At 34.2% G+C, this 13,853-nt stretch overlaps 1 protein-coding gene across 2 annotated transcripts in view; it reads right to left on the reverse strand.

Moving 5' to 3' along the window:
* itpk1a (inositol-tetrakisphosphate 1-kinase a) overlaps positions 1-13,853 on the reverse strand; it is a 36,619-nt gene that overhangs the window by 21,879 nt on the left and 887 nt on the right. Inside the window, 1 exon segment of one of the 2 annotated variants that reach the window (NM_213017.1) lies at positions 9,247-9,271. The exons of the other annotated variant lie outside the window; for it this stretch is intronic. Within the exon segment in view, the coding sequence (NP_998182.1) occupies positions 9,247-9,271 (25 nt within the window). 2 annotated transcript variants of the gene reach the window in all.

Consider the following 13,853-nt stretch of genomic DNA (forward strand, 5'->3'; position numbering starts at 1 on the left):
ACTTTACATTGAACTTATTACAGTTCAAACATAAGCAATCCCATTTATCACACAATGGAGTTCAATGCTGAATATACTAGTTGAGTTGCTCCTGCCTTCATTTTGATTTGCTCGCAGATTTCGTATGCATTGTCCTCCATCTGCCAAGTGACAGTATTTACACTTGAAAAGTCTGATTCACTTACAACATTTAATTGAATTCTTTAATTCAGCTGGCTTTTTGTAGCACAGCAATAAAACAAATAAACAAAAGGTTAAGTTATTTTGAAATGTTAATCTCTGTCAAAGGAATTCGCCTCAACCTACTCCCCATCATTCTCCCTCTCTATTCAGATGCAATGGCGGGCCAAATCAAGGGTTAACATGAGCCGACTTTGGCTTGCAGGCCCTACTTTGGGGATCTCTGATCTATAAGAACCTACAGAAAAAAATACTAATGTGTAGGCAGGTCAAAACTTCTCCTGGGCCCAAAGCAGGACCGGATTTACTTTATTTTGTGACATGGGCAAATGACATTTAGACAAGTACTCCTTCTCAGGGTACTCATGGTACACTAGGTCTTTTTTGGTTTACCGTTTGGAAATGAGAAAACATTTTCTCTTGGATAAGAGTCTACAAAACGTCTTGTCAAATGTCAGTCACAGGCAATGTAGAGGGAATTTACATGAACTGGCAGTTAATAGGGGTTTAAGAGCATCCCTAAGTGCTCTTTTATTTATTATACTTAGACCTAATCCAGATTCTATCTCTCAAAGACTGCACCAAATAAAAGACTGAGGCTGTTCAGCTCACCAGAAATAGAGATAGAGGTAATCCTATGGGCCTCATTACCTTATTCCCTAAATGGCTCTGTTTCAGAAGACAACATCTGGAAATATTCTCATAGCCAGATGTGTAACAAACAATTTACAAAAACAGACATAAAGAATGGAGATGATGACACACAGAAAGTGACACACAGATTCCTCATGACACTTCACAAAGAAGACCCCTCCACTTCCTTTTAGTCAAGCCTGTTCAGCTGATAAACACATCATCTGATATAAAGCATGAGACGGCCATGTGCAACATCACATTAATGTATTCTAAAGTTTTAGTCAGTTAAAGTAGTTTTAAACAATGATTAGAGGTTCACATCTTTCTGGACATAATGAGGGCTTATTTGCTTTGCTAGATAATCGTTCCTTATTTCCACTTTCAATCTAACAGACTTCCTGAACAACAGAACTAAATCTATAACTTGCTGTTAACCTATTAATGGCGTGCTATCATTAAACCAATTGAAGTGCAAACCAAGGAGGTGATGGCAAACAGTAAGTGTCCATGTCAATGTCTTGGCTTGTGCAAAATTGATAAGCGACTGGCTTAATTAAGTGCAAGAAATCCCCTAACACGAAAAAAAATGAGTTGAACCAATATGTGCGTAAGCTGCCCTTTAGTTTGGGATTTAGACTTTTTTTTTTTTAAAGAAATAAAACATTTAAATTGATCAAAGGTGAAAGTAAAGACACTGACTACATTTACATGGACATCAGTAACCAAATTATTTGCCTTAATCTGATTAAGACAATAAAATGATTAAGGTGTTTACATGAGTTGCACGTTTCTTTCATGATCCCGTTTTACATATTATAGCACATAGTTAGATTAACGTCATTGTGGCACCACGCTATCTGCATTTCCTCGGGAGTTTCATGTAATTTCAGGTGTTTCATATAAAATTTTTTGGCTTTTACTGCAGTTCCACTTTCATTCAGGAACATTTCATCCATGTCCTCTGTGACAAACTGAGGTATTGGATGCAGGTATGAATCAAGAACTGGTGGAAGAGTGTTGTTTTAATGGAATGGACCCTTTTCACAAGACTATCCGCTTGTTAAGTGGTGACGTAGGTATACTGTTTCCAGGTCCAAGCTGCCATTCATTTGAGTGGAGAAATCATTTGTTTGTGATCACGTTTTATGCCCATCACACACTAAAGTTAATTTTAAATAAAGTCATAGTGTACACAACAATCTCTGGGTTTGCTGCATAACATACCAAAAATTTAACAATTTATTATAAAATGAATCACTTTCTGGCCATCGGATATTAGGCATGGACATATATATTGCGATTGTGATTTTCGTAAGTATTTATTCGCTTTGTAAACGTTTATTACCATTTCATGAGTCTCCCCATTCAGTTGAATGGAGCGCTTGGACCCGGAAGCCGCTTTGCGTGACGTCACACTTAACAAGTGGATTATGATGCGTTTAACAGTCATCACAATTTTAAATCCTTGAAAGTTTTTAATATTCAGATTTTTTGAGTATGAACATTATATCATACGTATCATATCATCTGTGCGTCAAATTACAAAAAAAACGAATTACTGCCTATGTGAGTTATTTCTAATGCAGTGTCTGTGGGGCTTAAATTTGATGATATTCCCACCTCTGGCTGCCGTCATCAATTTCACACAATTTTTTTCTGAAGACTTGATAGCACCGTCGAGGAATTTTTCTTTTATTATTTGAGTAAATAGGATTGTAAAAAAAATATTTGTTGTACTCTCAGATTCACTGCGCTCTAAGGTTACCCAACTATGACGATTTCTGCTGCTAAGAAACCCAGAATTGTGAAAAGTGTCTATTTTAATCAAGAATTGGGGGAAGAGTGTTGTTTTAATGGAAGTTGAATCCACACGCTGAATGTAAAAAAACTCTCCACATTTCGCGATGTGTGTGTCTGTGGTCCTTTTCTGACTCAATAGGTGCAGAGAATGGTGTCAAACAGCCGTGTGTGTATCCACTTGTTAAGTGTGACGTCACGTGAAGCGGCTTCCGGGCCCATGCGCTATATTAAAATGTATGGGAAAACTCATCAAATGGTGATAATAAATATTTACGAAGCGATGTAATACTTTCAAAAATCACAATCAAATATATCCATGCCTAATATCAGATGGCCAGAAAGTGATACATTCTTTTATAAATTGTTAAAATATTGGTATTTGTGATGCAGCAAGCAAGCCCAGAGATTGATGTGTGTACTATGATTTCATATAAAATTCACTTTAATATGTGATATGACTAAAAATAAACAAATATGGCCATAAACAAATATTTTCTCAATTTAAATGAGCAGGGGCTTGGATACAGAAACAGTATTCCATTTGTCACCAAGACTTAACAAGCAGATAGATTATTCGCAAATCAAAGCAAAAATCCTACATGACGGTAATACTTTAATTGCGGTGTTTACATGTACTGTACTGCACTTCAATAATGTGACTAAATCGGCATATTTCACGCCTTAATTTGATTTCTATTTAGTTCGATTACGACTTTAAACTGACAAAATTAATCAAAATTCGCTGTTTACATAATAAAATCTTAATCAGAGTATTGTCTTAAATAAACATAACATATGTAAACATACTCACAGATATTTACTATGGCTTGACATTTTTAAACAAATCATCACATTTTTAGATAATGAGTTTTGTAGAATCATGTGACACCAGTGATATATTAAAAAAACTGCATAAAAAAAGAAAACTCTTTTTTTATTGCAAAAATATTCCACAAATTACTTTTATTTGAATAAATGTAGCATTAGTGAGCAAATAAATAAAGAACTAACACTTTCACAAACACCAAATATATAATAGTATAAACTTAATAATAATAATAATAATAATAATAATAATATATATATATATATATATATATATATATATATATATATATATATATATATATATATATATATATATATATATATATATAATTAAGGTTTTTTTACCATTTATTTTTAACAATTTATACAGAAACCGATACATATCCTTAAAAATGTGTTGGATATGTCATTACTCTCCTGACCCTCAGGATATAATATTTTTTTAAATGAGTGTGGGTATGTTCTTGAGAATGCATAACTATCTTATCACTATGGTGGTGACATGCTGAACCTGCAGATCTTAAACTGTAGGTAAATGCACTATGAACCTATAAAATAGTTTAATAACCAAGGTAGTGCAAACTGACAGGTGAAGGCAGAATATGACAACCTAAATATAGGTTTACCTACAGAAAATACATAACCCAAAGCCATTAATCCCACAAGCGGAATTAATTTTCAAAGTGATGCCATTAAGCCGTTTCCCCATTAACACGTGCACTGACTGAATGATTTAATAATCGCATTATCTTAATCATATTAATGACACTCCCTCTTTCTAAACTGATCAGCCTGTGGACTGATTGCTATACAGACCATATAAAAGCTATGACTAGGTGCAGCTTGTCTATTGTATAATACATAAACAGGTCAAAGTCCATCTTTTACTCTCTTAGGTATCCACACCCTACATTCTGTGGAGTGCAAAGAAGCATTTGTTATGCATCTCGGGAGTGAAGTAAAGCCCTCTGTGTGTCACTCACTCAGACAGCTTCAATGATAAGCGTCTGAATCATCGTGAAAGAGCAGAATGAGGGAACAGACCTTGGTTTAGTCGGCCAGCCTTCACATGCAAGTCCCAAAACAAAACAAGGTGACTCTGTTCCCAGAATTCTCTTCAAAACTAACACAGTTTCCATAGCAAAACAGAAAAGAAGGGTGTTTGTCCATAAACACACATCAGTTAACAGTTTGACCAATGATATGCATTGAATTCTGCATAGCTTGTAAGCAAATCTACACCTCATTTCCACTGCAACCAATTGGTTTGTTTTAAGAGGGGCTTTACGTATCTCAGGTCCACCTTGGTTCCTCTTTAACTTAACGCAATATAAACATAGCTGACAAGGGCATGTCCTGCTGGAATGTGCAAATACTGTCTTTATATGCCCACTGAAAACATTACCACAAAGAGCCAGTCATTTACTCCAAAATAAAGCATTTTCCCTAGTCACTAGATTCAGTGGGTTCAAAAAGTCAGAGATCACTTGAAAATGTTTTTATTTAGCATTTCAATTGTTTGTTTTTATAATGTAATACTTTTTGTGTATAAAATCTTTCTAGTTTTTTATTGTTGAAAATTAAAATGTAATTCACAACTGAACATAAATGTATGTTAAATTACCTCTTTATTATTTCACATCCCCCCAAAAAGGCTTTAATAAATCATTCACATTTAGAACTGGGGTTAGGTAAAAATATTTACCCTGTGGTAAATTTTTTTTAATAAAAATAAATGCACCTAGTGCTCTTAAACCTTATTATGTTGCAGAATTATGCCAACATTGTGTGTAGTGTAAAAACAATGCTTATTAAAATTTTGTATGGCCCATAATGATGTGTTTTAGACAGTTATGGAAACACTGTGTTGTTTATGAATAGGGTTGAGCAGTATACTGGTACTGTAAATACATACCTGTCTGTAATTATTGTTTTAAATGGTAAAATATCAAGATTTTGCTCATTTCGGTATAAGCTGTGACGACTGTGTTCGAGTCCGGAGAAAAACAATTCTAGAAAGCAGGTAAGACAAAAGCCAAACAAGTAAATAACAGGGTGAGAATGTGGTAAAATCTGAAAATGTGGTACAAATCAGGCTGCCGCGAGGGCTTTTCTTTTTCTGGATTGCTTTTGAAAATAAAGTCAGTTGGGTTTAGGAAAGAGGGTAGGCGCTGGTCAATCAGTGCTTTTCAAAACACTATCGGGTGGGTTTATGGAAGGAGGTCGGTGGCGGAATCAGTCGGTTGGTCAGCGGCCCTTTGGTGGGTTTACGTGAGAACAGCAGGTGTGAATGGCGCTCGTGAGAGAAATTTGAGATCTGAAAAAGCATACACAGCGGCCTATGGTGGATTCACAAAAACAAAAACTGCAAAAAAGTAGCTCCTGGGATATATTTGGCACTCTCTAGAAATGTATATAGAGGTACGTAATCAATAATATATCATAAATGTTTCTTCTCCATTTGACATCCCGTTTTTGTAAAAAATTAAAAATAAAATAGAAGCTAAAGAAATCTTCCACATGTGTGATTGAGAATTGGAGTTAGTAATACTTTTTAACTGTGGTAAAAAAAAATATATATATATGCACCTGGTGCTTTTTAACCTTACTATGTTGCCAATTTCTGCCAATATTGTGTAGAGTGAAACAATGCTTAATAAAATCGTGTGTGCCTCATATTCATGTGCTTGAATATACTTGTCTGTAATTATTGTTTTAAATGGTACAATATAATTATTTAGCTGGTAAAAGCTGCTGTTCTGATGTACAAAGAAATTTAGGCAGAAGGATTTCAAGAATTTTGAATATTGCAAAAATCACAGTGGCTCACTGGCTCACTGTCGCCTCACAGTAAGAATGTCGCTTGTTTTAGTCCTAGCTGGGCAGGTTGGCATTTTTATGTTTGCATGTTCTCCCTGTGTTCACGTTACCTCCGGAAGCTCCGTTTTCCCCCACTGTCCAAAGACATGCGCTATAGGGGAATTGAATAAACTCAACTGGCTGTAGTGTATGAGCGTGTGGATGAGTGTGTATGGGGTTTTTCCAGCACTGGGTTGCAGTTAGAAGGGTATCCGCAGTGTAAAACTGTGTAAAATACAGAATAGTTGGTGGTTCAATCTGCTGTGTTGACTAATCCAAAGAAAAATAAATGAATAATTGGTCTGTGTGTGAACAAAATTGCACGCTTCATTACTACACATACATTAAGGCATGAGTGAAACTTGACTTCATCCCCATAGCTGTCTGACAAGCGTTTTACAATTTTATCTGATAAAAACATCATCCTGTCATGTACATACAGGTACTAAAACAATAAAAACTTAAAAACTGAATGTAACAGAATAATATGAGTAATAACAAGGATATAACAAAGGAGCGGTATTATAGGGAGTATAACAAAAATATATTCTGATATTGTTACATTGAGTTTCGGCTGAGCTACTATGCACCATGTTATACAATCTTGTCATATTGGGCACAGAGAGATATTCCTTATGCCTTAATGCAACAGCAGAGTACCATGCAGTGTTCTTAATAATATTGTTTTCAATTTGGTTATTATTTGATTCTGGTTATTTGTCTACTATGGTATTAAATTAGTATTAATATACTGGTGCATTTGTTTCTTGAGAGAACGATCTTCGAAAATGCATCAGTTGGGGTGAAGAAAGGAACTAAAAAGTCAACAAACTTTGTAGCACGTTATGTCTATTTATAATATATTCAGGGCACCTATATGTAAACAGGTTATGTACTGTGCTCATCCAGTCAGGGAATGGCTGGTGACGTCAACCTAGAGTTTAAGAATGTACCATGTGAAACGCTAGTATATAAAAACCCAGGATTAATTGTTAATCAAACATGGATTTTGGTTATAATTTTTATTGTTATAATTAAAACACTAAGTTCTAATGACTGTCATATCTCTGTGAGTCATGTGTCTAATGATTTATCATTGCCAATGTGAGACAGAGAGAAGGTGGCACAAATGACAGAATAATTTAATAAATAACCCCAACGCTGTTAACTCTCCATCCTTGAGCAAACATAGCATGATGATATGGCCTAATTAGAGAAAACAGTTGATACATTAGCAATGTACATTAGCACTATTTCCATCCAATGAGTAAAAGAGGACAAAATCGTCACTTTCTGATAAGCTGGTGGCAAATATCAAAAAGAAAAATTGTTTGCTGGTTGAGAGAAGCTACTGTGGGCCTTTTTTCTAAAAATAATAAATTACTTGTGCCTCAGAAGATGAAGACAAAATGCAATGCAATCATCCTTTGGAGGCGAAGCCGTTTAGAAAGTTCTGGGAAGTAATAATATGAAACCACTTTGATGATGAACTTTGGTTAAGGCATTTTAGAATGATCAAAACAACATTTCAGATGTTCGATCCGCTGATTTGTACATTGATGCTATCTTATCTTCCCCATTTTTTCCCAATAGCATGATGTGCTAAAACAAAATCGCATGACTTTTTGATGCGCATGCTGGAATCTATGTGTTTCCATCATAGTTTATTCACATTTTTTTCTTATCAAATAGAACTTTTATCAAACTCAGTTGAGCACATACGCTGTTTTATGTGCATTTTCAAAATGTATGAACATCTTGGTGTTTCCATTACGCACTTTCATCTGATTTTTCAAAATGCCCATAAAATATGGCTATTGTTCATAAGCACTAAAAAGGGCATTCAATTGTTGTTGGGAACCAGCTAAACTAAGAACATCTGTATAGGACAAAAATGCAACACTCTCGATCATGCCAAAGCCAGGTGTTCCCTACTAAGACAAAATGTGCATGTTGCAGGTGAATCTATTTGCACTGTCATTGTTATCAGGAGGACAGATTGAGTTTAGCTTACTCTCCAAAAAACAAAACACCACCTTGACCGAAGCCAAGGATCTTAGATTAAGGAGAGACAAACACCAGACTTAAAGACCTCTGTGTTCAATGCTTTCCCACTGCACTAATGTCTTCAGCATGACCATATAGAATTACTTAATAAGCAGAAAAAAGCATACAGTAGAATCTATCAAGGCAAGGCTTCAGCTGATAAGCCATATTTGTGAACTGTATTTGCCAAGAAACGGCTAATCAGTGCAATTTTCATGCAATTTAGTGAGGGCAAACTTATGTTTTTGTTATGTTAGGCTATATTAGGCCTTGGCTGAGAACTGTTGTGGAAAAGATCTCTAAAAGCTGTTTTTACTGGCAGTTATTCAATGGAAATGATAAGTAAAACAAAAGCAGAAAAATTAACATTTTGCCACCATTTACTCAACCTTTACTTATTCAAAGCATATTTTCCAGTTTCTGTTGGGCACATGTTTATATTTTCTGTAGTTTTTTTCTATTATGGAGGTTAATGGGTCCCAGCAACCAGCTTTCTTCAAATTATATCATGTTCAACAGAAGAAAGAAATTCATAGAGGTTTCAGGGAGAATAAAAGATGAGGCAGTTTTGATTATTGGGTATTGCTTTAAGTAATGCATAATAATTATGCAATATGTAGAATTCCAACTGCATAAGCGACTAATTGTTGAGTTAATGCAATGTACGCAACAGCAACAGTACATAATAATCTGAGGGTCATATTTTATATGTAAGTACCCCCAGGCATAGCTTCATTTTCATTTAATAATGAAAGGGATGTTTGTAATGTTTGGAGCAGATGCTGACAAGCGTATTGTGATGATGTTGTGCCGCCGGCCTCCGACATCGTTGGAAAAATGTTTTGTGTCATGCAAAAGCCATAAAAAAAGAAAGAAAACTGTCATATGGTATCATACCTGAATCATCTCTATGCCTTGTTTTCTGGAAAAGAAGAGAAACAAACTATGAATATTTAATATTGATTCCATGTGATGTACAATTATAGTGTTGTTGATACTTTACGAAGGGAACAAATATGAAAATAAAGGGGAGTTGTGTCACCTAAAACAATACCTTTTTAAACTTTAGTCTCTCACACAAAAAAGCAAAACAAAGCTGATACTCAAAATAAACACATTCCTTTTTTTTAAATAAGTGTTAACAGGTTATGTAATGAATAGTGTGATTATTATTGTGCTTATTGTAGGTAAACAAAAAAGACACTGAAAAGAACTATAATCAACTGACTGACAAGGTTGTGAATTAATGAATGTATGTGGGAGTTTATCAGTATTGGTGAGTAAGTCACTTGCTTTTAAACCCTCTTTGTGAACTATGTGAAAATATCTTTTATCAAAAGCCATATATGACAGCCAGTAGCATAACAAATGCTGAACGTGTTCCACAAGCTCAGGTAAAATCCCTCTGCAAACCGGTTATTTGCAGACTAAAGCACGTTTCCAAAAAAAAAAAAAAGAGAGATCACATTACAGTGACTCTGAAACACCTAGCGTCCTCTCAGAAATGTAATTTAGCCCACGCACAAAACGTCTTCCACACAGGTACACATTTAAGGCATGTTCATGCGCCTCCCTCTGCAAACAGAGCATTTACAGCTTTACAGCCATACTCGCAACACTGCAATGTAGAATCCAATGGCCTATACACACCAAACAATTTACTCCTAAGTGGTTATGAAATGAAAAATTTGGTTATACCTGAGATTTTAATATGTAAGAGGTCATTGCACCGAAGAAATATCCTGTAAGTATCAGATCTGAAATCAACCTTGTTGCTGATATAAGAGCTTTTAAATGACCCGAGGTGAGGAAAACACCAGATCCTGGAATGTGCCTATCTATGATGTCATAAGTGGGTAAAACACTGCTTTCACCCAAGAATGCCTGAAACTTTAGCTCTGACCACTAATTTGTGCATGACATATTTGAATCGAGCCACAGAGGTGCAATAAACAAGCCTGGTTGTGGATAAACAAACACACACACACACACATACACACACACCCACACACACACATAGTCAAAATGAGAAAGAGATCTATTAGAAATCTATTTTTCTGCTATTATCTATGATTTTATTTATTTATAACCATGTTGAAATAAGTTTTTTTATGTTCTATACACAATGTCTCATTCATTATAAATTAACATGAGTTGGCTATATGAATTTATTGATTTCTGAAGAGCACAGATGAATAGAGACACACAGGATACATTACAATCAGATTAAAAGACTTTAAAGCAACAAATGTTTTCAGAGGTTTAATTTTAATACAACGGCATCCTAAACACATCATCATTTGAGATCTGAGAAATAATATTATTTCAACATATTATTCAATGAAATGAACACAACAAAAAAAGTCTGCGTGAATATGCTTTAATATATAACCTTTTATATATTATATAACCTTTTTATATATTAAGCAAATATATGCAACTTTCTCTTGTGGCTCCCCTTGTGGTTGATAAGCGCAATCGCCTGTTACCAACAATGCAGATCTCACTGTTCTGCTCACAGGCATTTCTATTTATGACCATGGTTCCACTGACTGGGGATGGCCAGGGCTGTGTGTATTGGGTCACTCATTCAAAGTTGCATGTGTGATTTTAGGACTTCTTCTAGTTAAATTCAGAACTTAAAAATTAATTGTAAATTTTTCCACAAATATAATTTTAGAGACATTATTTTAAGGTCAAAAAAACTTACTTATAGTGCTGCTATAAAAATTATATTTAACAAGTATTGTAGGTTATATTTTCTGTAATCCACATTTAAAGAGCCTCACACACACACACACACACACACACACACACACACACACACACACACACACACACACACACACACACACACACACACACACACACACACACACACACACACACACACACACAGACACACACACACACAGACACATATATATTTATAGTTTAAATTAATAAGGTTAAATTATTGTATGATACTCTCACTCATATCTGCAATATCAAAATTGACTAATATTTTGAGTTTAAAGATAAAGTCTGTAAGCTTGTCTGTGACTTGCATTAATGTCATTAAAAATTTGACATTGCAGCCTGATCACATTCAATAACTAAAAGCTATAAATTAAAAGAAGAACTAACTTAAGAATGATTTATTAGAATGTCAATTTTCATGCTAGTTTAATTTGTAGTGAAAGCAAACTATTTAAAAGGGTTGTGTGTCATGTCAATTTCACCACACCAACACGTTTAATTCCTCACATAAACTGGTTGGAGAGTCGAAAGCTAGTTTGCTATGCAGAACAGTTATCCAATCATACTTCCAATGCATCATTACGAATCGGCCATAAAATCTCAAAACCAGAAAGACCTCATTATTAGTTATGGATTTGAAAAGTTTTGGAAATAAAAAAGCATGCAAACATCATAAGAGGACCTCAGATAAAAAAAGAATAATAATAAATACAGTTCATGATGCCTTGAAGCAACAGTCATGGTCTTGCTGCTGACTCTTAGGAATGCATGGAGCCTAAAAGAGATATGCAAGCAATGTTACTCCTAAAACTGTGGTATTAAGGACTAACTGCTTCCTGGTGCTTCTCCAGGTAAATTATAAACTTTGTTCAGGTCTTCGTCATTTTATGGCTTAAAATTCTACAGATGCTTTTATGAGCATTTAATTATGAGGCCAGTGTTGTAGGTTATACTTTATATAAGCACAATTCAGAGGCAGGGACTCCCCAGTAGCCAGATTAATTATGCTGACAAAAGGATATCAATGTTTTTATGATTTAAAACTTTATATCATTAATGCAATTACGGTTAGTTCATTTTAATTCTAAACTGCATTGCATTTACGTAGTGGTTGTGGATAGGTTATTTTTACATTATGTAGAGATAACTCGTCTGAATAATGTAAATAATTAAAGTTTTGTCATAAGGGAATTCTAGAACAAAGATGATGGTGAGAAATTGAAAATGAAATGAAAAAGCTTTTTTTTTTTTTTACTGGTTACTATAAAGGGATTGAGACTACACTGACCACCAAGAGGACATGAAGAGGTAGGCATTATAAATAATGTCTCCTATATCCTAAAGCACTTCTATAAGCTCCACTTTCTACAGTTGTGTTATTATACAGTAGAATTCAATATAAACTCTGTACTTTAAACTCTATTATCATTTATCCTATAGACAGCAACAAATAGCTAAAATAAACTTTTAATTTTGCTAATATTAAATGACCAGCTGTTTTAACATTTGTTCCCTATCAAACAAACTGGCTTGTTTTTATTTGATATGCTTTGTAATTTATTGGTAAGCAATTCAAAAAAATAGTTTCGATAGTAAAATGCTACTGTCAACAACTCATTAGATTCTAGCACTTTAAAATCATTAAAATAGGTTCAAATAACTACAATACTATAAAATTGCAGTGGGCTATATGCACAGCGAGTATTTTTTAGCCAATGATAAACCTCCACTGAAAACTTTTTTGACTACTTTCAATTTAATAAGGTTCCTTTTATGGCATCGACGTTGTTATGTAATTACAATACATTCAGTAAAATAGACTTTAGCATTCATTTGGTTGTTAAAGAGTAAAAAGAGATGATTTAACGTTTAAACGTTATCATTAGCAGCAGGCTAGTGCAAAAAACTCCATTGAAAATACTGGGGTAAAATTAATTTGGGGTAAATACTGGGGTAAAATTAATTTGGGGTAAATACTGGGGTAAAATTGATTTCATTAATTTGAAGACATGGTGCGGAAAAATATTTTAAAGCAGTGCTTTTTGTTTGGTCTGATACCCACTTTATATTGTATATCAGCCAGACAGTCAAGATCACAGTTTTTTTTTTTTTTTTTTGGATCTGATCTTAAACACAGCGATTTTGTATGGGATGACAATTAACTAAAAGCCCGGGGCTGGCTGACTGAAATTAAAAGTCTGTGTGCATATACCCCATTATGCCAAATAACTCCAACTGTACTAAACAACAATCAACTTTTCCATTGTTATATTTATGTATAGTTGCCTATGTGGTAAAACATCAGATCTCAACTACTCAGTTTGACAAGTATCATGTCTAAATGAAATGCAGTAATAATTAGTAATATAATATAATAGTTTAATAGTTGCAATAGCAAAAGCTATTGCAAAAAAAAAAAAAAAAAAAAACACCACCCAGTTAGGGAAAGAAAATTTAGTTAAAACTGGAATAGACAGTTGTGCCCCTTAAAAGAATTCAGCCAAAAATGTTAATTATATACAGTATACCCTTCAGTTGTTACGAACCTGTTTGAGTTTTTTTTCTTGTGTTAAACACAAAAGAAGATGTTCTTCTTTTGCTAAAAAAAAAACTAAGAACCTGCAATCATTGACTTCTACTGTATGTGTTTTTTTTTTTTTTTTTTGCTATGGAAGTCAATTCTTACAGGTTTTCAGGCTTCTTCTAAATATCTTTTAAAATAAAGAATGAACCCCTTTTGAAACACTTGGGGATGAGTAAATGCT

The sequence above is a fragment of the Danio rerio genome, chromosome 20, assembly GCF_049306965.1.
Source record: "Danio rerio strain Tuebingen ecotype United States chromosome 20, GRCz12tu, whole genome shotgun sequence".
Lineage (NCBI taxonomy): Eukaryota > Metazoa > Chordata > Actinopteri > Cypriniformes > Danionidae > Danio > Danio rerio.